The sequence below is a fragment of the Mustela nivalis genome, assembly GCF_964662115.1.
Source record: "Mustela nivalis genome assembly, chromosome: 8".
NCBI classification, from domain to species: domain Eukaryota; kingdom Metazoa; phylum Chordata; class Mammalia; order Carnivora; family Mustelidae; genus Mustela; species Mustela nivalis.
The window spans coordinates 39,963,056-39,990,393 of NC_139027.1; the positions used below are offsets into that span (position 1 = coordinate 39,963,056).

At 45.1% G+C, this 27,338-nt stretch overlaps 2 protein-coding genes across 3 annotated transcripts; one reads left to right on the forward strand and one right to left on the reverse strand.

Annotated features, from left to right (window-relative positions):
• Positions 1-6,707: 6,707 nt before the first annotated feature.
• GGCX (gamma-glutamyl carboxylase) lies at positions 6,708-19,128 on the forward strand. Of its 2 annotated transcripts, none has more exons than XM_082743467.1 (15): positions 6,708-6,928; positions 7,325-7,495; positions 8,873-9,031; positions 9,349-9,514; positions 11,005-11,083; positions 11,528-11,634; positions 12,481-12,644; positions 12,969-13,234; positions 13,383-13,514; positions 13,894-14,045; positions 14,465-14,634; positions 14,850-14,980; positions 15,265-15,412; positions 15,572-15,767; positions 16,208-19,128. In XM_082743467.1, the coding sequence occupies exons 1-15, from the start codon at positions 6,886-6,888 to the stop codon at positions 16,398-16,400; spliced, it is 2,277 nt and encodes a 758-aa protein (XP_082599593.1). In that variant the 5' UTR covers positions 6,708-6,885; the 3' UTR covers positions 16,401-19,128. The 2 variants fall into 2 exon arrangements, with proteins under 2 accessions (XP_082599593.1, XP_082599594.1); XM_082743468.1 differs by having other exon boundaries at positions 6,816-6,928; positions 9,281-9,514.
• Positions 19,129-19,679: 551 nt separating this feature from the next.
• Positions 19,680-26,859, reverse strand: MAT2A (methionine adenosyltransferase 2A). Its single transcript, XM_082743491.1, has 9 exons — positions 26,598-26,859; positions 24,146-24,223; positions 23,928-24,050; positions 23,311-23,423; positions 23,083-23,226; positions 22,690-22,908; positions 22,254-22,436; positions 21,970-22,103; positions 19,680-21,302 (listed from the first exon to the last, which is right to left on the reverse strand). Exons 1-9 carry the CDS (start codon positions 26,686-26,688, stop codon positions 21,200-21,202), a joined length of 1,188 nt encoding a protein of 395 aa, XP_082599617.1. The 5' UTR covers positions 26,689-26,859; the 3' UTR covers positions 19,680-21,199.
• Between the last annotated feature and the right edge of the window lie 479 nt (positions 26,860-27,338).

Here is a 27,338-nt window from a genome sequence, read left to right on the forward strand (position 1 = left end):
GTGGTCAGCATTGTAGCCAAAGAAGCAGTCATGGTGTGAATGAAGAGTGTTCTCGGTCCCGGTGTGATCAGAAGGTTTGGGTCTCAGCTCTACTACTCCCTGGCTGTGTAGTCTTGGGCAAGCCACTTCTCTCTTGGAGCTCTAGTTTCCTCATCTGCAAAATGGGAAGAAGTATGAAAGCTGCTTTGTGGGGTCATTATTAGGATTAAATAATCCGGATATATATTTCTGTATTTATGTTAAAATACTTTACAAAAGAAAAGGGAGACTAATAGTGGAAACAAAGAGAAAATAGTGAAAGAGGAACATTAGCAGCCTGCAAAGCAATGAGGCAAACTTCGGGGATGCACTGACATCTATCCCAATCTTCTTATTTATGGCCCAAGTGGCAGTTTTCACCTGTACCTCTCTGGGGAAAAGCTAGAAAACAAGGAAAAGGCACATTCAGGAGGTGTAACTGGCATTGTTCCCTGAAGGATCATAAAGCTCTCACCACTGCCAAGGCCTCTTTTGTCTCCAAACTCCTTTGTAGGTTGTTACACTGCTGGCCATCTGTGGCATTCACCCCCTATCACTCCCAATGTCTCTTTCCCTTTTCTGACTATGCTCTTAGAGCCAGAAGTTTCCATCCGTGGCCATCTTCCCTTTGGACGCTCCACTCTCCTGGAGCAATAGTCCTCTCTGAGGTGAGGCTGATTTTGCCCTCCAAGGGACATGTGACAACATGTGGAGGCATTTTCGGTTGTCACAGCTAGGGGGATGTGCTCCTGCCATCCAGTGGGTAGAGGCCAAGGGTGCTAAGTTTCCTACATGCAAAGGGAGCCCTCCCCAAACAAAGAATTATGCAGACCAAAATATCAATAATGCCAAGGTTGAAAACCTGGTCTCCCTAGGGAAGTGCAATGCATTATGGTTTCGGCAGCCATTTATTGATGAGTCTCAAATCTGTGTCTCCAGCCCTGACCTTGTTCTCATTTGTCTCTCCAGTGCTCTCTACACAGATGCCACCAACAGCCAAACCAAACCCTTTATCTTTTCCCCATGTTCCTCCTGCTGAGTAGTACTCCTGTTCCACCAGTTTCCCAAGCTAGGAATCCCTAAGCACATTGTATCTTTTATAGAATGTGTAATATGCTTTGCCATTAGCTGCATACACATTGACACCTTCGAGAGTCTACTGTGAAGGCAGGGGCTAGGTCTTTATTTCCGCACCCCTTGCTGAACATGACATACACCATGCACACAGTACTCATTCACTAAATGTTTGAAGTATTGAACTGAGAGATCTGAAAGAGAGCTTTTTTCTCTGCAGTGCAGATAAAAAGATAATTCTATTTATTTATTTATTTATTTATTTATTTATTTATTTGGCAGACAGAAATCACAAGTAGGAGAGAGGCAGGCAGAAAGAGAGCAGCTAGCAGGCTCCCTGCTGAGCAGAGAGCCCAATGTGGGGCTCCATCCCAGGACCCTAGGATCATGACCTGAGCCGAAGGCAGAGGCTTTTAACCCACTGAGCCACCCAGGTACCCCGATAATTTTTTTTTTTTAGGAAAGATCCATGCATGGGGCACCTTGTTGGCTCAGTTGTTTGAGTATCTTCCTTTGGCTCAAGTCATAATCTCAGGGTCCTGGTATCGAGCCCCACATTGGGTACCCCATTCGGTGGGGAGTCTGCTTCTCCTTCTCCCTCTCTCCCTGCCCCTCACCCCCACTCATGCTCTCTCTCAAATAAATAAATAAAATCCTTTAAAAAATAAAATGAAAGGACCTATGAAGAAATCTCTTTCCTAAATATTAGATCATTTTATGGAAAAATAAATACTAAGTGGTGTGGGTCTTTGTATACTGGTCCTGAAAGGATAAACTGGAAATCAACCCCCTCAACAAAAACAAATTAAGTCATGGGGTAAAGAGGTCTGTGCTGAGTTAGCACAGTTCATTTTTACCAGCTGTTCTTCTCTTACCCAGAATGTTCTCTGGTCACCCAAGACTATACTAATAACTTTTTTAAAAAATTTTATTTATTTACTTGACAGAGAGAGACACAGCGAGAGAGGGAACACAAGCAGGGGGAGCGGGAGAGGGAGAAGTAGGCTTCCCGCTGAACAGACAGCCTGATGCGTGGGCCCAACCCCAGGACCCCCGGATCATGACCCACCTGAACCAAAGGCAGACACTTATCTACTGAGCCACCCAGGCACCCCTACTAAGAACTTCTGATTTCCCTCTCTCCTCTCAAAATGATACTCATCCTTCAAAGCCCAGTGCCAAGTTTTCAGAAAACTTTCTGAATTCTCCAGTCATGATTCATTTCCTCTTCAGTGCTCCCACAGCACTTTGAATCTCATTTAATACTTAGGATTTTGTACATTCTATTATTATCATTCTATTATTTCCATATTCTCTTATTATTATGTTTCCTTATCCTTTAACTCCTATAGGACAGAGGCGACAGCTTAATAATTTGTTTCTCTATAACCTGTCCAGTTCTGGCACGTAACAGACTATAAATGCTTAACTTATTTTTTTATATCCTTTTTAAAGTTTTTATTTATTTGACAGAGAGAGACAGTGAGAGGGGGAGCACAACCAGGGGGAATGGGAAAGGGAGAAGCATGCTTCCCACTGAGCAGGGAGACCTATGCTGGGCTCCATCCCAGGACCCTGGGATCATGACCTGAACCGAAGGCAGACAATGACTAAGCCACCCAGGCATCCCATAAATGCTGAATTTAATGAAACCATCTAATTTTGAATGGTCTTAGAAGAGCTAGCCCAAAGTTTCCAACCCATATTGGATTCATTTGGACTGGGGTTTGACAGCAGATTAAGACATTCATCCCCTAAATAGATCTATGGCTTCTAAAGTGACTAGGCCTACCTTGCCTGTTAGGATAACCTAGAAGTGGGCCAGACCCTCAGTAGCAGGAACACTGTTAACCCCACGATTCTACCTGCCAAACACATCTGTCCCTAGAAATCACTACTTTGACATCTACTCCAGACATCCTTTTCCTTTAGGATAGTGGTTCTCAGCACATGGTCCACAAACACCTGGGGTCTTCAAGAAGAAAACTATTTCTATAATAAAACTGATACGTTATTCATCTTTTTAACTATGTTGCCATTTGCACTGATGATACAAAAGCCAACTGTGGGTAATAAAATTATTGGCAAGTTAGCAGGAATGAGACAGTGGCACCAAATCACAGTAATAGTCCTTGTATCCTCCTGGCTGCACACTTGCATTTTCAAAAAATGCCATTTTCAAGATCCCTAATGAAGCAGTACAAATTATTAATTTTATTAATTCTTGACACTGAAGTATACACCCTTAACTATTTTTTTTAAAGACTTTATTTATTTATTTGACAGACAGAGATTACAAGTAAGCAGAGAGGCAGGCAGAGAGAGGGGGAAGCAGGCTCCCTGCTGAGCAGAGAGCTTGATGCGGGGCTTGATGCGGGGCTAGATCTCAGGACCCTGGGATCATGACCTGAGCCAAAGGCAGAGGCTTTAACCCACTGAGCCACCCAGGCACCCCCACCCTTAACTATTTTATGGGAAATACACACAGCACTTTGCATACCTAAGTATGATGGCTGTCTCCCAGTTGTTCCAAGAAAAAGCACTTGTGTAGTTAAACTGTGAGCTGAAGTAATGTTTTAAAATTAACAGAATTTTTTTTTTTTTTGAGTACTACAGATCCTTCCCACATATCCCTTAGCACTCTCCCATTTTTCTCCCATTATTAACAGCTTGCACTGGCATGGCATATTTGCTTTACAACTGATGAGCTACGGTTGATGTGTTATTATTAACAAAGTCCATAGTTTACATTAGAGTTCATATTCAATGGGTTTTAGAAAATGTATAATTACATGTATGCATCATGATACCATTACAGTATCATACAGGATAGTTTCATCTCTCTAAAAATCCCATTCATCCCTCCCACTTCCCCCCTTCCCCCCAGATCCTGGCAAACACTGATCTTTCACCTTAAAACCACAGTTTTGCCTTTTTCAGGATATCAGTGTAAGCTTTCCAGATTGGTTCCTTTCACTTAGGAATATGAGTTTAAGTTTCCCCCACATCCTTTTGTGGCTTAATAGTTCGTTTTGCTTTATCACTTTATATTCCACTGTATGGATGTATCTGTTTGTTTATCCATTCACCTATTGAAGGACCTCTCTTGGTTGCCTCCAAGTTTGGGCAATTATGAATAATGCTGCTATATATTTGTATGGGCATAATTTTTCACTTCTTTGGGTCTTTACCAAGGAGCACAATTGCTGGATCATATGGTAAAAGCATGTTTAGTTTTGGAAGAAACTGCCAGACTGTTTTCCAAAGTGAGTGGACCATTTTGCATTCCTACCAACAATGAAGTAGAGTTCCTGTTGCTCCAACCACTCTAACAGCTAACTCATTGTTGTTCTAATGTATAACTCCCTAATAAAATAAGATGTTGAGTATCTTTGTTTCTTCCTTTCTTTTTAAAAAATGAAACATCATTTTACTTGTGGACATTGGACAAACTATGGTTATTCAAACTGGCACATTTGGCAGGTTTTTGTTTTGTTTTGTTTTGTTTTCAAAAATGAAAGAAGTGTGGCTGTTCTTCGAAGGGAAACAATAGACAGTATTTGTTGCCAATGAATAAATTTGAACTTTCAAATGAAAATTAGAATTTTGGAAAACTTGTATCTGCCACTGTGAGCTTGGCAGCTTCCCAACATTTAAGAGACTCTGCATTTAGAAGAGCAGCATAACTCACCAAACCAATGTTTTCCAAATGACTATATGCATGATTTTGTAAAAGGTCCAAAGTGGGAGATATCACAATGATTTCAATGTGACAGAGCATGCAGTTCATTGAGATGGTTTCAGATTCTACATTTTAAAAAATATTTTATTTATTTACTTAACAGAGAGAGACAGAGAGATCACAAGTAGGCAGAGAGGTAGGCAGAGAGAGGAGGAAGCAGGCTCCCCGCTGAGCAGTGGGCCCAATGTGGGGCTGGATCTCAGGACCCTGAGATCCTGACCTGAGTTGAAGGCAGAGGTTTAACCCACTGAGCCACTCAGGTACCCCTCAGATTCTACATTTGACTAACCTGTAAAAAACTACTACTTTTAAGTTAAGGTGTGTTAGCAAACAAGGATACCCACAATTACCTAAACTTTGCCTAAAAATGTTACCTAAATTGTTACCTAAAATCGTTATTAAAATGCTTTTCCCCGGGGGCGCCTGGGTGGCACAGTTGTTAAGCATCTGTCTTCTGTTCAGGTCAGGATTCCAGAGTTCTGGGATCCCAAAGTCCCTGCTTGGCAGGAACCTGCTTCTCCCTCTCCCACTGCCCCTGCTTGTGTTCCCTCTCTCACTGTGTCTCTCTCTGTCAAAAAATAAATAAATAGGGACGCCTGGGTGGCTCAGTGGGTTAAGCCGCTGCCTTCGGCTCAGGTCATGATCTCAGGGTCCTGGGATCGAGTCCCGTATCGGGCTCTCTGCTCAGCAGGGAGCCTGCTTCCCTCTCTCTCTCTCCTGCTTCCCTCTCTCTCTCTCTCCTGCCTCTCCATCTACTTGTGATTTCTCTCTGTCAAATAAATAAATAAAATCTTTAAAAAAAATAAATAAATAAATAAATAAAATAAAACAAAATAAACAAAATCTTAAAAAAAAATAAAATAAAACGCTCTTCCTATTTCCAACTAAGTATCTGTGAGGCCAGATTTCCTTCACATACTTCAATCAGCACCAGATCAAATGCAGAAGCAGCTATGAGAATCCAGCTGTTTCCAATTAACCCAGACATTAGATTTGCATATGAAACAACATAGTACTACTTGTGCACTTTTTTGTGGAAAACAAACTTTTCCCATACAAGTTATTTATGTAAACGTTTTATTTGTAAACATGGTCTATTACTTTTTTTTTAAGTGACTCAATATGTATTTTAAACATTTCTCAGTATAAATTTCCAGTACAGTAAATGTGGAAAAATATAACCCACATAAATAAATGCTCTTTAGGGCTCTCAGTAATGTGTAGCAGTGTAAAAGTGTCCTGACACCAAGAAAATGCGAGTACTGCTTTCCTAGGATGACTTTCTGTGATCCTGCTGGCCAATCCCATGGCAGAAAATTAGATACTGTTAAGTGCTGTTCAAGACTCACCTCTAGGAATCCTCCCTGATAGAGCACACTCTACGCGCTGCCCCTATTCTACATCTTCTAAAGCTACATCTGCATCTCCATCTGCAGCTGTGTCGTTCCGGTTTCCCCAGCTCATTTCAAACCTCTGGTTCTTCGCAGGTACTGGAAGAGAGAAAAAAGCAACTCGCACTTTCTCCCTACGCCGGGACAGCCCTTCAGGTGCGTTCTCAACTCGGAGGTCAAGGTCTTGGGAGAAAAGTGACACTGCACCTGCATGCTCACGTCAGGGAGCACCACAGGAGCTCTACAACCTGGAGAGACCTAATGGGCGCGTGGGGGGGGTGGGTCAGGGAAGTTGTCAGGACTCTAAGACTTGTTAGGACTGAAAGCGCCAAGGGCTTTGGGACAATTCATGGTAAGACTGGTCTAGCGGCTGAAGATGGGCGTCTGGGGGAATCCTGGCTCCAGGTCCTCCGTCACCCCGTCAGACGATACCAGCCCGAGCTTCCTCTCCCCCCGCCCCAAGGTTCCTCGCTCCGCCCTTTGCCGCCAAGCAGGGAGCAAGCGAGGCCGGCGAGAGATGTTTACGACAGTCCTATCTAGCGCTTTCCGGCCGGCCGCACGCGTGCTGATGTGTCGGGGAGGCGGGGCTTAGGGGAGTGAGTCCTCCCGTCGCTACCTGCTAGTCAGTCACCGCTTTGGCCGTCTTACCTCCGCGGAGCCATGGCGGTGTCTGCCCGGTCCGCGCGGGTCCAGCCGGACTCACGTAGGCTTGGAGTCCTCCCTTGCGGCGGAGGGAGAGAGGGGCTCAGTCTCAGAGGGGTGGGGGTGGTAGGACTGCCCAGAGGGACCCCAGGAAAGGGGTCTCTATTTGGAAGGGGCTGTAGAGAGAGATTGCAGTGTGCGGCTTTGGGGTGATGGGGACACTCGGGGCGCTTTGGGATTAGGGGGCTATAGTCTGAGAGAGGTTCTGGGACATTGGGAGATCCAGACGGATCTGGCACTGCGAGGGTGTTTCTAGTAGTCAGAAATAAATGGGAGAACTCCGATAGGGAGAAACCCTGGGGCTGAAGGAGCTGTGGTTTCTGTGTTTTGGGGAGGAGCCGATTTTAAAGCACTTCCGTCCCCACAACTGCAGGTACACTTTTCTGTTTGCTTGCAGATAAAGTACAGAAAGACAAGGCTGGACAGTCTTCAGGGCCGAGCCAAGGCAGCGGAATGGGGAAACTCTTGGGGTTTGAGTGCACAGATGTTTCCAGCTGGGGAAGGCTGGTGACCCTGCTGAATCGACCAACGGATCCTGCCAGCCTGGCTGTCTTCCGTTTTCTCTTTGGTAAATGGGGTTTCTGGAGCGACTAGTGTGATGTTGGGTGGGAGAATAACCATCCTCCCTTGCGCACTTCTTGGTTACTTACTAGTGACTTTCCTCCCTTTTCATCAGAGCTGAAGATACTGATTTCCTGGAAGAGATCTTTGTGGAGTTTAGGATCAAATCCGCCTTTATCTCCTTTGATTAGGGATTGGAGGGCAGAAATGCTTTGATCTGAGGCCATAGGAAATACAGAGGCAGATGACCAGAGACCCATCTTGCTTGTGGCATGAAGTTGCCCAGTAACTATACACAGGACCAGACCTCAGAGAAATAGCAGGGTGACAGGGCTGACATTTTGGCTGTGACTCCCTAATCCAGAGTTTCCTTACTCAGAGGCCACAGCATGTATGCCTGGAATGGGTTACAAATGTGCCAAGATATCAATTCTCTTAGCCCAGTCTCAACTGGTGGCAATTTTGCTCTCTGGCGGACATTTGGCAATGACTGTAGACATTTTTATTTGTCACAACTTGGGGGAAGGGGAATAGGTAGCTACTGGTATTTACTTAGGAGCCAGGGATGCTGTTGATGTGTTGTTGATGTGCACAGGATAACCCCTCCCAGCAAATAATTAACCAGCCCAAAATGTGAGTAGTCCTGAGGTTGAGAAACCCTGCCTTACCTGGAACTGGCCTCCTGACCTGAGTAGCCCCTTCTGTTTGCTCTAGTGTAGTAAGCCAAATACTGTTTTCTGGGTGTGCTAAGAAGTGAAAAGTTAAGACGCACCATCCTAGAACACTTTTTATGGCCTAGGAGGACAGAAGTTAATAACTCAAGGTTACCTGAACAGCTTTTATAGCATTTTGTACACTTCTCTTATTTAATCCTCATTGTAACCCTGTAAAATTCATTTTAAGGATTTTTATTTATTTGAGAGAGAGACAGAAAGAGACAGCGCACACAAGCAGGGGTGAGGGGCCTAGGGAAAGGGAGAAGCAGGTTTCCTGTGAGCATAGAGCCTGATGCAGGGCTCCATCCCAGGACTCATGGATCATGACCTGAGCCAAAGGCAGACGCTTAACCAGCTGAGCCATCCAGGTGCCTCCTGTAACCCTGTAAGATATTATGAGTCCCTTTCTCAAATAGGGAAGGAGGAATTGGCTCAGGGAGGTACAGTGACTATCTGAGATCACATAGCTGGCATAATGCCTACCACAGAGCAGACACTCAGTAATTACTGTTGAATAATGAATAAATGAATGAATGAATTCATTTGTTGAACGAATGAATAAATGGCAGAGCCAGGGTTAGGTAAAAAGTCTGACCCTGGAGCTGGGTGCTGTATTCCACTGCTTCCTTTGCTGAGGCCTAAGGGTGCCTCCTCGACTGCCTTCCCAGGGCTGATGATGGTGCTGGACATTCCCCAAGAGCGGGGACTCAGCTCTCTGGACCGAAGATACCTGGATGGGCTGGACGTGTGCCGCTTTCCCTTGCTGGACGCCCTGCAGCCACTACCACTTGACTGGATGTATCTTGTCTATACCATCATGTTTCTGGGTGAGGGAAAGTATGGGAGAGATGGGAGTATTGACTAGCCTCCCTAAACCACAGAAATACAAAGCATGCCGGTGAATGACCAAAGTCTTATTTCACTTATCCTGTGACTCCTAATATCATTCCGCTCCCTGTGTGTCATCTGAGCTGTTAACCCCATGCGTCTTTTTAAAGTGCTAAAATAACATTTGATTTTTCATTTGGCTTTGTGATTATAAAATGTCCAATGACTTTTCTTAATCCCACCCACAGCCTGTCCTGGGGGAGCTGGGCCTCTGGTGACCCTTTGACCTCTTGATCCTCTCCCCCACAAATCCCAGGGGCACTGGGCATGATGCTGGGCCTGTGCTACCGGATAAGCTGTGTGTTATTCCTGCTGCCATACTGGTATGTGTTTCTCCTGGACAAGACCTCATGGAACAACCACTCCTATCTGTATGGTTTGTTGGCCTTTCAGCTGACATTCGTGGATGCAAACCGCTACTGGTATGATTCTAGGGAAAAGGGGAAAAGGGTTGGCTGGGTCAGGATGGTTACCAGTGGTAGGGGTCCGGTGAGTTCCTAGAATTTGCCCCAACAAGCATATTTTCAACCATGCTTTGCAAAGTGTGGTTACAGGGTCACACTTTGGTCCAGATGAATTTGGGAAGGGGAGGGGTCAGTGAGGTTGGGGCATGTGGGATGACAAAAAGCAAAATGGCTCCATTCCCACCCCTTCACTCTTTCCATATCTCCCCAGGTGCCTTGATCTATCCACTTCCTGTAATCCACTTAGAGAGAAGAAGAGAAGACTAAAGCCAGACATAGATGTTTTCAGATACTTCAAGGGTGGTCATGTGGAAGAGGGAGCAGACTTTCTCTGTGTGAGCCCAGAGGGGCAGAGTTAGAGCCAAGAGTAGAAGTTGCTGTGAGGCAGAGTCATGTCAGAAGGAGAGGGCCCACCAGGGCTGCTCAGCAGTGCTGTCCTGGGAGGAGGTAACCCTCCACCTCTGGCTTAGGTGACCATCTCTCAGGGGAGGTGGTGAAGGGATTTGGAGGCAGGGTGGCAGGGGAGATGACCTCTAGGGATTCTCCCCATTAAGCAAATAGGAGATGCCAGTAAGATGGGTATCAGGGAAAAAAATCTCAGATGATGCCTTTGTTAGTGACTTATCAGCCACTAATTATACCTAGACATACCCCTTTGTAAACCTTTAAACTCATTCAGATGCACAGGTCTGATCATATAAAATTAAGAGACAGTTTTGACAGAATGTTCATGAAAAGTTCCATTTTTGTAATTTTACACAGTTTGAAAAAATACTTATCCCTTACTCAGGGCTTTCCCCATTCCAGGCACTGTACTAAACACTTTACATTTTTCCTCATTACAGTACCACAAGTTAAAAGCACAGTTGTGCTTTTAAGCACAAGCTGCCCCTTCCCAACCTCTCTGCTCATTCATTGTCTTCTTGAAACCTGCTTTGCTTCTGTCTCCCCAGAATACATCTAGTTTTAATATATTGGGTTTATTGCTTCTCTCCCAAGGTACCCTCCAGCACTAGTTGCTGACATCTAGGTCTCTGAGATGTCAGTTTGGTTTGGATATTGAGATTTTTTTTTTCCTTAAATGTACTATATAGTTAACATATACCTTTAGCTTTTCAAACACTCCCTCAAATTCATTCTTTTTCAAATTCAGTCATATTATGAAGCATTGTAATCCTTTTCCTGATTTGGTCCATTAAGACAGACTAGTTGACTCACTAATTAATGGTAACCACTGAACCATGTGTTCTAATGCACTAGTAGTATTGCTATTATGACTGAAAATAATCACTGTTAAATTTGCTCCTATACTTCTAAAGAGCCTCAGAAGATCCCAGAGAACCAGAGAGGATAGGGGAGATGGCCTGGGATAGATAATTACACTTAAAAAAAAGGTGGACATGTGCAGGATTATGAAGCTCTCCTTAACCTTACTACCCTTGGTGTAGGTCTGTGGACGGCCTGCTGAATGCCCGCAAGCGGAATGCCCACGTGCCCCTTTGGAACTATGCTGTGCTGCGTGGCCAGGTATAGGATTTTAGGAAAGCCGGCGGGGGGTGGGTTCTTCCACAGCCATTGTCAGCATGACCATCCTGCTGCCAGGCAACGCTGTACTCTGCCTCCCTGGAGCTTCCCTTTTTTTTCCCCTTTGGCTGGAAAGCAAGGCTGACTCTTGAGTTTCCAGTCCCCTAGCCTCTGGGTTCTCTTACCTTGTTGCGGAGAGCACAGAGCTTTGTTCCTGCTAGCTGAGTGTCCTTACGAGAGATCTAGGCTTCATGACTCCCCTTGGGACCCAATACCTTGCCTGGCATTGGTAGACTGTCCATACGAGTGAAGATCTCAGATGAGTAAATGGAGTGAATGTAATCTTCTTTAGGGCCTGAGCTCAGATCAGAACTTAGGTCATTTTAGACCTGCAAAAAAGCAGGTTCTTTTTTATTTGAACCTTCACTTTGCATTTTGTGTTTGCAGATCTTCATTGTGTACTTCATTGCGGGTGTGAAAAAGCTGGACGCAGACTGGGTAGAAGGCTATTCCATGGAATATCTGTCCCGGCACTGGCTCTTCAGTCCCTTCAAGTGAGTGGCAGGCAGAGCAGGTGTCTCCTTGCGGCAGTGGTGCACAGCAGGTGACTCGCCTCCCTCAGGTCTGCAGGAATGGCTGCTGTTCCTGCTTTGCCTGAATTTGCCATGTGCTTTCCTCTGTCCACTTATCTTTCTCTTCAGCAGAAGGCAAAGTCAGTGATACCAAAACATCTAGGTCTTACCTGTCCCTGGGAGATGTATGGTAGGGTCAAGAATGAAAGGAAAAAAACTAAAAACTGAAAGAATCAGAATAAGGTGACCTGGTGCATGAGTCCGAGCTCCCAGCTCCCCAGGACTCCTCGGCCAGTGGACTTAGCAGATGGACAGTCCCTGCCCTGACAAAACCATTGTTGCCACCTCTTAGAAAACTCTTGATTTCTCCCTTCCTCCCGTTTTTTCTTTCCTCGCTTTTTACTCTGTTCTTTTTCCTCTTGCCTATTATTTCCCAGTTTCAAACATTTGATTTTAATATGTTAGTCGCGTATTCACCTTTCTAGTTTCTTCTCCTTTATATCCTCTGTGGAGGCTCTACCACCCCCACCCCTCCCCACCACCACCGGATGCGCTCACTCCTCCATCAGATTTGCCCTAGGAAATCTGCCCTTGGTTAGCACATAGGGTACATTGAAAAAAATTTGAACACTTAAAGGGTATGGAAATAAAAGGGGGTTGGAGGCTCTACCACAGGGTGTCTTTATATAGAGTTCTACCCACCTGCTAGGGTACTTCCTTTGGCAAGGACAGGGTGAGCAGAGGCACATTTGCTGTGAATGTGCTGTAAACGCTGGCTTCTCCAGTGCGCTGGTAGCTGACCTCTGTCTCCTGTGTCTGTGTCTGCAGACTAGTATTGTCTGAGGAGATGACCAGTCTATTGGTGGTGCACTGGTGCGGACTGCTGCTCGACCTCTCAGCTGGTTTCCTGCTCTTTTTTGATGCCTCGAGGTCCATCGGCCTCCTCTTCGTGTCCTACTTCCACTGCATGAATTCCCAGCTTTTCAGCATTGGTCAGTACCTGTGGTCTGGTAGGAGATGGGAAGCCACCGGTGTGCGGGGAGCAGGAGACGGCGATGGCCACGGGAGCTACACTGAGTCAGATGCAGTCAGTGACATGGCAGTAAACGGGAGGAAAGGACTGGGGCCTATGGGCTCAGCTTGTATGTTGCAGAGTAAGGCATCTCGGGGAAATAAGACCGCTTGAGTTTTGAGCTGCTTTCATCACAGGTGGAATACCGGGGAGAGGCTTCCTAAAGGAGAGGGCTTGAGGGGTTTACCCATGTTCCCCGCCCAGCCAAACTCCTGAAATACTTATTGCCTCCCTCCTTTTCTAGGTATGTTCCCCTATGTCATGCTGGCCAGCAGCCCTCTCTTCTGCTCCCCTGAGTGGCCCCGGAAGCTGGTATCTCGCTTCCCCGAAAGGCTGCAGGAACTACTACCCCTCAAGGCTACCCCTCAACCCAGTGTGTCCTGCGTGTACAAGAGGAGCCGGGCCAAAGGTGGCCATAAGCCAGGGCTGCGCCATCGGCTGGGTGCTGCCTTCACGCTGTTCTACCTCCTGGAGCAGCTTTTCCTGCCCTACTCCCATTTCCTCACCCAGGTATGTGCGACCTGGGGGTTAGCTAGGGAGGTGGCAGGGGGTACGGCATTAGGGAAAGTGTGGGGCTGGTTTTGCAGCCCCTGTGTTGGTTGAGGATGGGGTTAATAGGGGGACAGCTGGGCTGATCGCCTCTGCCCTGCCTTTTCAGGGCTATAACAACTGGACAAATGGGCTGTATGGCTACTCCTGGGACATGATGGTCCACTCACGCTCCCACCAGCACGTGAAGATCACCTACCGTGATGGCCGCACTGGCGAGCTGGGCTACCTTAACCCTGGGGTGAGACACCTGATGTTGACGACCTCCAGTTCTTCAGAGCTCCCTGGAGCACCAGGGTCTGATTTGGTCCTAAACATAATTGTAAAGTAAAACATAATCTGGGTCCATTCAGCCCTTTTCTCAGGAGCCAGGTTGACCCTTCTTTTGTTGAAATTAAAATAGGGTAGTGCCATTCACTTCTTTGAATTGAAATAAGGTTTAGGAAAGGTAACTAGTAAAAAGCCCAGCAACGAAAAATTCTCCCCCAAAGACAAGTTCAGGTTTTTTCCCCCCGGTCGAAACAGGTAACAGGCAGAGATCTCTTAGTGCTGTTGGCGGGGCATGAGCTGTCTGGGAGGCTGATAACGATGAGGTGGGACTAATGTGGGGGTTTGGGCAGGTATTCACACAGAGCCGGCGATGGAAGGATCACGCAGACATGCTGAAGCAATATGCCACTTGCCTGAGCCACCTGCTTCCCAAGTACAATGTCACTGATCCCCAGATCTACTTTGATATTTGGGTCTCCATCAATGACCGCTTCCAGCAGAGGTGGGCAAGGGGAACAGAGAAGGGGAAAAATGAAGTTTCACTCTTTTTGCCGAGATGAATAGCCCATGTTCCCCAGTGTTGGCTTGCTTGAAAGGCTGTCCTCGAGTGCATGTCCCTGTTCACCTGGTTGTGGGCATAGCTGATTGCTTCCAGCAGGGGGCACCATCAACCAGAAGAAAAGGTAACTTTTTTTTTTTAAAAGAAGCTGTTAATGCAATTCTCCTCAGGTGGCCACTAACCCCTTATTCCTCCCCCTTGTTCCAGAATCTCTTGCCTCTTCTCTCTCTGCCCCACAATGGCACTAACGTGCTGACATAAGCCATTTCTTCTATTTGGGAACAGTGATGAAAGGAACAGAACCAGAAATTCCGGTGGGTTGTGGGCTGTGGTCTCCTTAGAACATGGTTTTCTTTCCTAAGGATTTTTGACCCTCGTGTGGACATCGTGCAGGCCGCCTGGTCCCCCTTCCAACGTACACCTTGGCTGCAGCCACTGTTGATGGACCTCTCTCCCTGGAGGACCAAGTTACAGGAAATCAAGAGCAGCCTGGACAACCACACTGAGGTGGTCTTCATTGCAGATTTCCCGGGTAAGGAGGAAAGCAAAGGAAGCTTTGCTGTCTCTCCCTGTAGCTTTCTTGGCCCGGGACACTGCATGTGGTAGAGGGGGGAGGAGCATTCTTGCTGGGAGGAATATTCTTGAAACCTGAGGGGTGGTAGCGGTAAAGGTGTGATATCTCTGTTCTGGCTGGGAGTGATTTCATCTTCCATAGGATGGGATGGGGAACTCTGTTGCCCCTGGCAGGGCTGCACCTGGAGAATTTTGTGAGTGAAGACCTGGGCAACACTAGCATTCAGCTGCTGCAGGGGGAGGTGATTGTCGAGCTGGTGGCAGAACAGAAGAACCAGACTCTTCAGGAGGGAGAAAAAATGCAGGTATTTTGCTGGAATTAACAATGGCAGAAAAGTTTAGACGAGTTGAGTTAATTTATCAGAGACTTAAAAGTGCGGGTTCCCAAAAAAAGCCTCCGTTGCTTTTGATGAGGCTGTGAATAACCTCATCCAGGATTCTAGAAGTCAGTTCCTTCGTATTCCAAAATGCAGTAAGAAAGTGCCTGGGTAAGGGACCAGGGTGGGGTACAGTGGGGAATGCACAAGGCACATAGGCTGCCGAGGGAAAGGTTAGGGAGTGAAATAATCCATTTCCTCCCCCTTGTCAGTTGCCTGCTGGTGAGTACCATAAGGTGTATACTGTATCATCCAGTCCTTCCTGCTACATGTACATCTACGTCAATACTACAGAGCTGGCATTGGAGCAAGACCTGGCATATCTGCAAGAATTAAAGGAAAAGGTAGAGAATGGAACTGGTGAGTATATGAAGATTTGGCTGGGAAAGAACCTGTTTATGAGAAATCAGGGCTGTGAATGAGAATATAGCCTTTAAAGAATGAACATGAAGCTTCTGACTGGTGAGAGTTCTAAAGGAATAATCTCAGTGATTTCTCTTTTTGCTCTCTTCTCGGCAGAAACGGGGCCTCTGCCTCCAGAGCTGCAGCCTCTGCTGGAAGGGGAAGTACAAGGGGGCCCTGAGCCAACACCACTGGTTCAGACCTTTCTTAGACGCCAGCAAAGGCTCCAAGAACTTGAACGCCGGAGAAATACCCCTTTACATGAGCGGTTCTCCCGCTTCTTGCTGCGGAAGCTCTATATCTTTCGCCGCAGGTGAGTTTTCCACAACAGTCCTGGTCGATGTCATCAGGTGGTTGTGAGTTGGGTAACTTCTCTGGGGAAGGTAATGGCAGGGTGTGTGTGGGGGGTGGTACTTTCCCAGGAAAGGACAGTCTAGTGCTAATATCTTTTTCTTTCTCCATTCTTTCACTGACTTAATGGAAGAGTCAGTGACCTGTGTCTGGTGGCCTGCTGTCTTGTTCTGCCTCAGCTTATCACCAGACTCTTGTGGGTTATTCCTACCAGACTCTGGAATCCTTTAACAGACCATATAAAGAGTGGGGTGCCCTTCCAGCTGGGATGGGTGGGTCAGTGGGGGATATTTTCACTTATGCCTGAATGAGAGAAGGTAGGACCAGCTCACCCTAAGGGCTTTGGTAGGAATTCCTATGTAGAAACACTTTAGACTGGGTGAACTTTTTCCTCTTTTTCAGCTTCCTGATGACTTGTATCTCGCTTCGAAATCTGGTACTAGGCCGCCCTTCCCTGGAGCAGCTGGCCCAAGAGGTGACTTACGCAAACTTGCGACCCTTTGAGCCAGTGGGAGAGTTGAGTCATTCAAACACAGATTCTTCAAATTCTAATCCTCCTGAGCCAAATTCTGACCATGTCCACTCAGAGTTCTGACTTGGGTACAGATGTGGGAGCAACCAGTCATAGGACCATTAACCTGTGTAGTGGGAATGTGAAGAAATTGATATTTTATACATTTTTTCTTTGTCTGTAGTTCTTTTAAATTCAGAGAGGATACCTTAGAGGAACCAAGGGAGTGAATCAAGGATGAACTTTATCACATCAAGGTTAAGGGGCTAAGAGGAGTTTAAAAGCAATATGAAAATGCCCTTCTAGGATAAAGGGGTAAAAGTCTGGTTTAACGACTGGCTCCTTGGGGAAAGAGATTTAATGTACCATGATGACCTGTTTTCAAGTACTTGTTATATGCTAGGCGCTGTGTGAAGTATTGTGCCTGTGTTACTATATTTAGTTCTCACTAGCCATTAGCCCTCTTTTACAATTGGAGAAAGAGAGGCTTAGAGACAGTTTTAATTTGCTCAAAGACAACACCTAGTAAGAGATGTATAGATGGTTTGACTCTCATCTATTTGACGTAAGGTCCCATACCCTGCCTCTTGAAATTTGCAGAATCACTGACAATAATAATGAAATAATGCAACTTCAAATTTGTCTTCTTAGTTACAGGCAAGATTAGGATAGTGATCAAGTTCTAAATGCGCAGGGTAATTTTTCTTCTCTACAGTTGTGATTTCTTCATTGTTACTATTATGTATACAGCCAGTAGTTTTTTCCCTAGCAGCTATGAGAATAGTTAGAATAGGACAAAGTCAAACTAATAAGGAAATTTAGAAGATTGGTAGTAGGTCCCTTGAGCTCAGTGTATTTAGCATTATTCTAGCCTTTAAAGTGAAAAGAGAGTGATGTAAAGTAGGAATTAACCAAACTTGGTTATGGATTACGGTATGTTTGCAGTTATTCTGTAGGTCTGGATGTACAGGGCGATTGAGGAAACACCTCAGTTCCTTGAAAACTCAAACACTTGGCACTGGGCTAGGAAGTAAGAATGCACAGAGAAAAAAGGTGGAGGAAAGAAAGCTCCTGCTCTGGATGCTCTGGGTCTCATAGCAAAGACCAGCAATGAATTAGCAGTCCCAGCAACTTCGATAAAGGATGACATCTCTCTTTTCAGGCTTCTCTTCTCATGTCCCACCCCACCCCCACCTTCTCAGTCAGTGGTTCTTTCCTCCGCAGCTGCCTTCTCAGCAGCTGCCTTCTCACCGTACACACTTGGGATGATTGTGTCCACCTCATGGTTTCCAGTGATGCTGCTTATTAGCTTTTTTTTTCCTGTGCTCTCCACCTATACATCTAATTCTCTCCACCTGGGTATCCAACAAAGCTTTCAAACTCTGTCCTAAACATAACTTTACATTCATCCCCAGCTCAGACCTGCTTCTCCTTTATGAGTGGCAGTTGTTTTTTCTTTTTTTTCCGGCCGAGCCATCTGAATCCTGTCTTGAGTCTTCCTTTTTTTCTCATTTCTCAAATTCTAAGTTGTATCAATTCTACCTCTTATTCAGTCTGTTCATCTCTAGTAACTTCCTATATTCTTTCACCCTTAGACCAGAGTAGGTGCAGTTGTGCAGGTTGGGCCTGAATTAAGGGCATCCCACTGAAGCCTGATTCCTACAAGATATTGTCTGCGTTAAGCTAGCAGTAGCTGTTCCACAGGGTATCTTGATCACTTTTGTAAGAATAGTGTGGGGAAACACTGGTTTTCAATAGTTTTGTAGATCTCAATGACACAGTATACCATGGCACAATGTCCTTTGCTAGTAAGTTCAGCTATCTTCTGTTCCCCTGCCCTACCCGCCCGCCCTCCCCTTCCCATGCCCATTATTTGACTGGTAAGAATAGTTCTTTTGGGGAAGGAATTCTTAAGAGTAGTTTTAATATAGGCAAGGATGCTATCCTGAAATTGTTAGTATACCACCTCTCTTTTTCCCAGTGAAAATGATGGGGTGGGAGGAGTGGAAAGGTAGTCCTTTTAATACTGTTTATGAGAAAAGCTGTTCAATGGAATAAATCTTGAGTTCAGATTTCAGGAGGAAATCAGGTCCTGTGCAGCCATTATAGGAATGGGCTGTCAGTGTCCTTTTAGCCAGGCTTTGAAAGTATTCCAGTTCATTCTACTCCCAGCATTTGGATCTTTTGTCCCTTGACCCCCAGGTCATCCCTTTAAAACTTTGTAGAAAGTCGATTTCCTTCTAACCCAAACATTTGACCTTTCCTTCTATACATGGCCTGCACTATCACCCCAGTTGACATCTTTGGTTCTCTTCTCCCTGAGCTGCTTATTTTTCACCTTTAGAATCTTTTTCCCCATTAGGCAGAAGACCGGTCCTTTTAAGATCCTTTCCCAAGCTCCTTAAGGTTCAGTTTATCTTCTTAGCAAGTACTGAACCTAACCTTAATTTCCCTGGCGCTGTCCCAGCAGCCTATAGGCACCCAACTCTTCCCGAAATCATTCCCCTTATCTGACCAGCATGGCTGTTTTGACAGCAATGTGTTGTTCATTCTCTAAAAAAACAGATTTAACTTTGGCTCCCCAACATAAATTTTTAAGCCTCCAAATAGGTGTAATTAAGCATTCCTTGGGTCTCACTCACATTTACAGGTCAGCAGTAAAAAGTTGGAATCCTTTGATTTTCATACGTGCTCGTGTAAACATGCCAAATAGTGGTCTGTACTTTTAGCTCCTAGGCTTAAAAAGGGATGGTTGTAGTTCTTGTGTAAACCTCTCTGTACACAAATTCAGAATAAAGGTTTTAGAAACTTACAGCATCTTCACTATAATTTTGTTCAAATTTTCACTTTAGCTAGCTTATAAAATGGTTTAGAACCTGGCCCCCTCACCACTGTTCAAAAATTTGGCCAACTGTGTCATGTACTGAACATCTAACTTGCAGCCTTTAACATCTGTTTATAATAAAGGGATTAATACTTAAAGCATATTTAAGACTCTTTCACAGTGGAAAGCTAAATAATGGGCTTAAGCTTAAGAGTAAACAGTACCATTCCATGTTTTGTCCTTGATCTTGGGCAATTTTAAAACATTCCTGGTGGTTGAGTGGCTGCTGCAGTAAGGACACCTGGATCTTGGCCATTTTATCAGCCAAAAAGGCAGTGCTGGACAAACAGGTCGAATCTTGAGTGTTTTTCTTCATGCTAGGGATCGGCTTTCCAAACCTATTAAAATGCTTGCAGTCATGGTTGAAGGGGTGTGAGGGGATTTCCCTGAACCATGAGAAGGTTTACAATTATTCAGGGATAAAGAATATATTCTCAGATCATATTCATATGAACACTTTTAAAGAATAATGGACACAGTTAAGGTAGAACCTAGCATTTTATTTAGATCTTCATTAAACTGTTGGAATTGAGAACCAGACATACGTAATAAACCTCCAAAAATAGATCCTGAAAGGCACTTTCTGCTTAGGGCAAGCAGTCATGGAATAAGCATGTAAACAAGCTGGCTTCTCTGTACCACACCAGCCAAGTCAGCTTTCTCCATGGCCAGCCGCACCAGCTCTGCCCTCCCTTCTGTTAACACCAGCCAGACCCCCTGTAGGTCTAACCCAAGGTTTTTCTGTAGGACACCTTGGCCTACCTGGGAATGCTGGAAACATGTTGTTAAAGGAATCATGGTGTTGAGGAAAAAAAAAAAAAATCTTTTAAAAGCTGCCATCTGAGGTGATGGCTTCTCTGTACTTACGCCATACCCCAGAATACAATAAATAAGCAATTAGAAAATGTTCAAGTATGAAGGGATTTCCTCCTCCCCGCCAAAAGCACTGCTCTCTGAAGGAAGCTGGTTTCTCTGTAGCTACACCAGCTGTTCAGAAAGCTCATTGGACCTGGTTTTGAAAATAAAACAAAGTTAAAACCCTGGGAGGAATTATTGTGCAGTGTGGAATACTCAGTCTTTCTTATAAAGAAAAAAAAAAGTTATCTGGTACCAAAGTGTGCAACCTACAGACCCTCAGGTACTGCCCTGTGACTTCTCTGTATGACATCACAAGGGTGCCAAGTGCCTGTTTTTCTAGAGCTAGGAGTTGGTGGTTTGGCTAGTGCTGAAACCATGCATAGGGTTGGTTTACTAAATAAAAACCTTATTACGTACGTCCTCCAAAAGACAGCTGAAAAGTGGAGAGATTTTGATTTGGTGCTATTTAAGAGATGGCAATTAAGAGCATAAGCACCAGGGAGATGGTTTAATGGTAACTGCCTTTTTTTTTTTCTGTCAGGCTAGAGCTCCAACTGGAACTTGCGTTACATGCAAGAGTGATTGGATAGGGAACACTCCCTGACAAAGAGCTACATAATTAGAAATGGATCAAGTTATAGGAAGATAAAGGGAAGGCTTCACATTCATAATAGAGCTCAAGACATTACAAATTCATGCTGACAGGGCTATGGCATCGCCAGACAGAGGCTATAATGGAACTACAAGTACTTTACGTGCACATTACAGGACATTTTCAGCATTTGGTGGGAAAGTCAATGCAATTAGGATTTTAGAAGGTTGGGTGATAGGGCACAAAGGTTCAATTTCAAAAAGCATTATTTACTACAGTGTTGTTGGTTTTTTTCTAGGCAGTTACATGGATCACCTATGCTCACTAAATTCATTATAATGGTGAACAAAACACCTAGGGACAGAATAGCAAGCCCAACTTACAGTCCCCCACACAAGCTAAAATTCATGTCATTGACTAGGAGTGACTGCAACTGATCAGGAGCTGAAAGAGGACAGGAAAATTTAGGAAGAAGGGCCCTTTCCCTCAGAGCTTGAAGGCTTCTCTGTAGCCTACGCCAACAAGTCTGGGGAAAAAAGGCTAACACTTTCAATATTTAAGCTTTTTGGGCACTTCCCATGGGAAGCTGTCCCTACCAAAGTGGCCATAGGCTGCAGTCCTCTGATAAATTGGCTTCTTCAGATCCAGATCCCTGGAATATACAAGTCCGTAACTTAATATGTAGCATTCAATTAAAATAAAGCAAAACAATCAGCAAGACTCATTTTCAAGAGTTCTGGCAAATGAGTTCAGTTCTCTGGGGTTTGCTAGGAAAAAAGTTTGTGGCAGAAGTGTTTGTTACTTCTCTGGTGTCCAAACTCCTCGCACAGTCCTTATTAGTAACTACAGTTCTTGTTTTTCCATCCTTGGCTCAACAAATATGAAAACTCGTCATTATTCTGAGAAATTGCAAGTATCAAAAGCTCTTCTGAGATCATTGCATACTTACCAAGGTCCCATGCCCACACCCTGTTTATTTTCTTTATAGCAGCCTTGAATAGCCCACTTATCTGTACTAATTGCTTACAAATAAAATAAACATCCTTAGATAACACAAGCACAAATCCCCATTATCAAATGTGGAAGACTTTCTAGGGTGGTTAATCTAAGCCATGGAGCACTGTAGTTTTAGATTGTTCTTAACATACATAAGCCTTTACTAAAGGCAATTTAAAGGTAACATCAACAGTTCTAGGACTTAAAACATTTCCCCACTTGAGGAATCTTCAGACCTTCACCTTGATTTGAATATATCTTAAATATATGTACATATACCCACACCCTCATTTTTAACTAGCAATAGGCTTTACCATCTTTACCTGACAATGACCCCAGGGCGGAGGTCAAAATTCTTCTTCACAATCTCTAATAGCTCTCTCTCACTCTTCTGAGAGGTGCCATAATGGAAAATGGAGATAGACAATGGATGAGAAACTCCAATAGCATAAGAGACCTAAAAGGATTCAAATGTCATAAGAGTCAGTGTTTAAAAGACCCACACACTTATGTAATACGCTGGTATTTAAAAAAGACGAATACTATGCTAAATGCCCTCCCACTTGCATGCCTTCTAATCAATCCAGTTACACAAAAAAATATGTACCTGAACAAGAACCCTTCTGCACAGACCTCCTTTAACAAGGGATTTTGCCACCCAACGAGCAGCATAAGCAGCTGAACGGTCCACCTTGGTATAATCTTTTCCTGAAAAGGCACCTCCTCCATGAGCTCCCCAACCGCCATAAGTGTCCACAATGATCTTACGGCCAGTCAAACCAGCATCACCCTGAAATTACAGGATTTAAGTCACTTTGTGCTTTCCAATAAACGGTTCTGTGGATCAGTTTGTTAAACACCTATTCTGTATCACTCAGCAAATATCCTCAAAAGAGTCAAATGCAAAACTGTAGCTAATAAAATGTGAAAGCATCTGGCTGTTTTCTAACACCCCCCCCCCACTCAAAAAAGGTGACAATAGTCAAATTTGCAAGTCAACATAAAGAAAATTCAAAAAAGTTGAATTGTATATAAGGCCTTACCTGAGGCCCACCAATAACAAATCTGCCACTTGGCTGTAGATGATAGATTGTATCCTCATCAAGATATTTTGCAGGTACAACTGCTTTGATGACTTTCTCCTTTAGGGCATCCCTCATCTCATCAAGGCAAACCTCTTCATCATGCTGAACAGATATAACAATTGTGTGGACTCTGATGGGAAGTACAGCACCTCGATCCTGCATATACTGCACAGTCACCTTGAAGACAAATCAGATGATTAGAACATCAGTTTACTAGATACAGAACCAAGACAAAACTAAATTTTAATTATAATATGAAGGATAAATACTAGTCTTTTTCCAGTTAGCTTTAAACAAGTTTACGGATGTTCTGTGAAGTATGTGTAATCCAGCTTTATAATCATCACTTACTTGAGTTTTAGAATCTGGACGTAACCAAGGCAAAGTGCCATTGCGGCGTAGTTCAGCTAGTTTTGCATTGAGCTTGTGTGCTAAGACAATAGTTAAAGGCATACATTCCTCAGTTTCATCAGTGGCATAACCAAACATCAAACCCTACAAAAGGAAAAAGTCAATGTCATCAATCCAAGCTTTGGAATTTAATGTTAGAAGAGATGCAGACAGTCTACACCAAGGTACCTGGTCCCCTGCACCAATGTCTTCCTCGTTCCGGTCAAGATGAACACCTTGAGCAATATCTGGTGACTGCTGCTCCAAGGCTACCAGCACATTACAAGTCTTGTAGTCAAACCCTACGAACAAAACAATGCCTTTAGGAAAAAAAGGGGGGGGGGCGCGTACACAAAGAAATACCAATGCCTTCTATTTACAACAAATGTCTGGAATTTTAAATACTGCTAAATCAAATACAGGCACCCCCCCCTTTTCTAAAGTGTTTCACACCTTTAACAAAGACCTATACCAGTACTTGTTTTCATTGACTGAAAAAAATTTGCAAAGGATTTCTGCTTTTACCAAAAAAGCTATGTACTAATGTAGATCTACTGTAAAAATGAAGCCTTTGCATCATTTTGGCTTCCAGGTTGCATAGGAATGTTCCATTTTTGGATAGCAGGGGGAAACTTGTATACCTAAAACTTGGAACTTTTAGAGAATTAAATAGGGCTGGAACAACAAAGATAGTAAAACTGTACAACTGGGATTAATGGTTTAGCAGGGACACTCTAAAGACAGAACTAGAGAAAGTTGAAAACGTGGAAAAATGAGCTTAGAAATGCCAACTCATTAAAACACACCTTTGGAAGAATCATCATATCCAATGTGTTTAATGGTTTCACGAACCACTTTCTGGTAGTCAACAGCAGCTCTGGATGTAATTTCCCCAGCAAGAAGGATCATTCCAGTTTTTGCAACAGTTTCTAATAAAAGATAAATTCACACTCAAATGTCACTCTTATGAAGTACGGTGTTACCTTTTCATCTGTTGGTTAAGCAAGCAATGTTTAGAACCTACCACAAGCCACTTTGGCATCAGGGTCCTGCTGAAGGTGGGCATCAAGCACAGCATCGCTGATCTGGTCACAAATCTTATCTGTGGAAAAAAAGAATCCTGACTCAATCTTTCTCTTATGGTCAATGGAAGTTTGTTGTTCTTCCTTTTAAGTACTGCTGTAGAGATCTTTGGGAGATCTTTTTTTTAAAATCTGGTAAATGGGCAACTGAATGGCTCCGTCGTTAAGCGGCTGCCTCTGGCTCGGGTTCTGGCCCCAGGATCCTGAGACAGAGCCCCACATCAGACTCCCTGCTCACTGGGAAGCCTGCTTCTCCCTCTCCCACTCCCCTGCCACTTATGTCTCTCTTTGCCAAATAAGTAAAGTCTTTAAAAAGTAGTAACAATAATAAAAATGTGGTAAAACCTACAGAACATAAAATTTACCATTTAATCATTTTCAAGCATGGAGTTCAGTGGAATTTCAAATACGGAGATCTGAATTGCTGTCTAATTATAAGTACTGCTTTACCAGAAACCATTTGCCAAATGATGGATATAATGCTGCATATTACTTGAAAACCTGACACCAGTCTTAATATAGCTGCACCACAAGCTCACCAATTCAGATCAGCCAGCAGAATGCCCAGCATGTTTAATACCTTTAAATTCACTGTGATACATGCAATTTACACCTTAGAAGGATTTCATCCCATCTCTAAAGTATTTCAGACATTTTGAAAAAATAAGTTCCCAGGCAAAACAATTTCCACTGTTAAACAGAAGAGCCAGATAATTGGAATTAATCAAGTTAAGGCAGAAAGTTTATCTTCAAACTGAAAGGCAAAGCTGGAAAACATTTTGCTTTACAGTATTATTTCTCAAGGACAATCATACTGACATTTTATCCCGCAAATTTAAAGTCTTCATTATAAATCTAACCAACAAGAAAGGTGAACTGTCTTCTTCCCTTGTTATCAATTTCTCCCTGATCATAAGGAACACTAATCAGAGCAACAGAAAATGTCAAAGAGTTAGAAAGAATAAAATAACTGAATCTGCCAAAGTGTAGTCCAGGAAAATGAGCTGAACATGCTGGAAAATGTCCAAATGTATTCTGAATCCTTGTTTCTTCCCCACTTCATTGCCATCTATTAAGTGGGAAAACAGAAATACCTCCCTCCCCTAGAGATTCCAGGGGAATTGAATTTTCTACAATTATCCGGAACAATTAAAGCAGAATGTGTATGGCAGTCAAGTCAGAAGCTCAAGACTTAATTCACAAACTGCTATATGTGCCTATACCTTAAGTGACTAAATTAATAAAAGGTGAATCAAATACATATGAAGTTCTCAACACTTTAATAAAAGGTGAATCAAATACATGTGAAGTTCTCAACACTTGAGGGAAGGTGGGTAACCCACACCAGAACACATGACCTTCCCTCATCAGATCTTGGCATCTATCCTCTCCCACACCGGTTGCTTGTGGATTTCATCAGAGGCACAGCAGACTTACTAAACAGAAATGGATTCTTAAGACCATTAAGACTTTAGATAACTATGTCACTGTGATCATCCCAAGAAAAGGCAGAACCTGTACAGCAAAATAGTTATGTCCACTAGGTGATGTTTTCAGGCTGAGATTGAAAGTTCCTTGAAACAGCTTCATTCGTTCACGTGTAAATTGATCTCCATAATGGCGGACTAGTGGACAAAGCCCAGAGAAGGAAATGTTCAATAAAACCTTACCTAACGGTAAAGCACCCAAGACTTTAAAGGGAAATCCAACGCAATTGCAGCTTACACTTAATTCATGTTTCCTATCCTTTTCAATCGTGGTCCAAATAAGGAAAGCCTCCCCCAACCTGCGCTATATTTAGTTGGAGACTGTCACCTTGAAGGCAAGGCCATATATTGCCGAAGGGCACGTCCGTCATCTTCTGGGGCCGTAACAGCCCAAGGCAAGGAATTAACAGAGACGGCACATGTCCCGAGGTCCGGGCCCCCCACTCCGCACACCCGAGCGCGCCGGAAGCCGGACGGCTCCCCCTCGCCCAGATGCCACATGCGGCAAACACGTGGTTGCGGCTGCAATGCGGGGCGCGCGCTCCCGAGGACCGGCCGCGAGCACTCAGGGCCAGTCGCACACTCGAGGGCTTTCAGACGACAGGGCGGAGATGAGGAAATAGTGCCCTCCCCGAGTGGAGCACAGCTGCCCCGGCCCCCGCCCTTCTCGTTTTCTGGAATCTTCCGCATGCCGAGGCGCGCGGCCGGATGGGAGGAGAGGAGGAAGGGGGAGGGGAGTGGCGGCCACGCGCTCGGCACCGGCGGCGCCACGAGGAAGGCGCGCGGCCGCCGCTCTTCTCACCCTCCGCCCGACGAGGGCAACCAGCGTGGGCACCGCGGCTGGCCGGTCCCTGCCGGGCCTGCCCACGCCCCGCCCCTCACCTCGCTCCAGGGCCCGTCACCTCACCTGGGTGGCCTTCCCCCACAGACTCCGAGGTGAAGAGGAACGTGCCCTCCTCGATGAACGCCTCGTGAAAGCCGTTGAGCTGCCCGTTCATGTTGGTGTTCGTAGCGGTAAATGTAAGTGGCGTTGAGGGAAAAGGGAGCGGCGAGGCGACGAGTGCGAAATGCACAAGCAGAAGACAGCGTTCTACTCAGCTCGGGCGGGCGGCGCGGAGCGAACGAGGCGGCGGGCGATGCGGCCCAGTATTTATACACAGCGCCCGCGCGCGCCCGACACGGGCCCCGCCCCTCGGCGCCGCGCGCCAATGCGCCACTCGCGCGGGGGTAGGCCGAAGGGGAGGTGCGCGGAAAGGGAGCCCGGGCTGAACCACTCCGCGGGGTAGGGGGAGCGAGCGGAGCTAACGCGCCCTTCCTGCGAATATTTAGTCATATTAAGCACTTCTAACAAGGGCCAAGTGGAAGTGCGAGTATTTGGGGTCCTTGTACCCTTCCGTGCTCGAAGTGAAAGGAAAAGCGACGAAGACTTTAGGGGCGTCTTCCCCTTGCTGTGACATGGCACTTTCCTTCCGACCGTTGACCGAGCTGTCTGTCCGCGAGGTCGCGTCCCCCAGCGGTGACGAAGAGAATCGGCCGAGGTTTTGTCCTCAGGCTCTGCCGGAGGGTCTTTCCGGCCGGCCCCGCCTTTAGATACCCTGGGGACGGGGAGCCAGTGGCCCTCGGCCATGTGAAAGTGGCCATCTTGGCT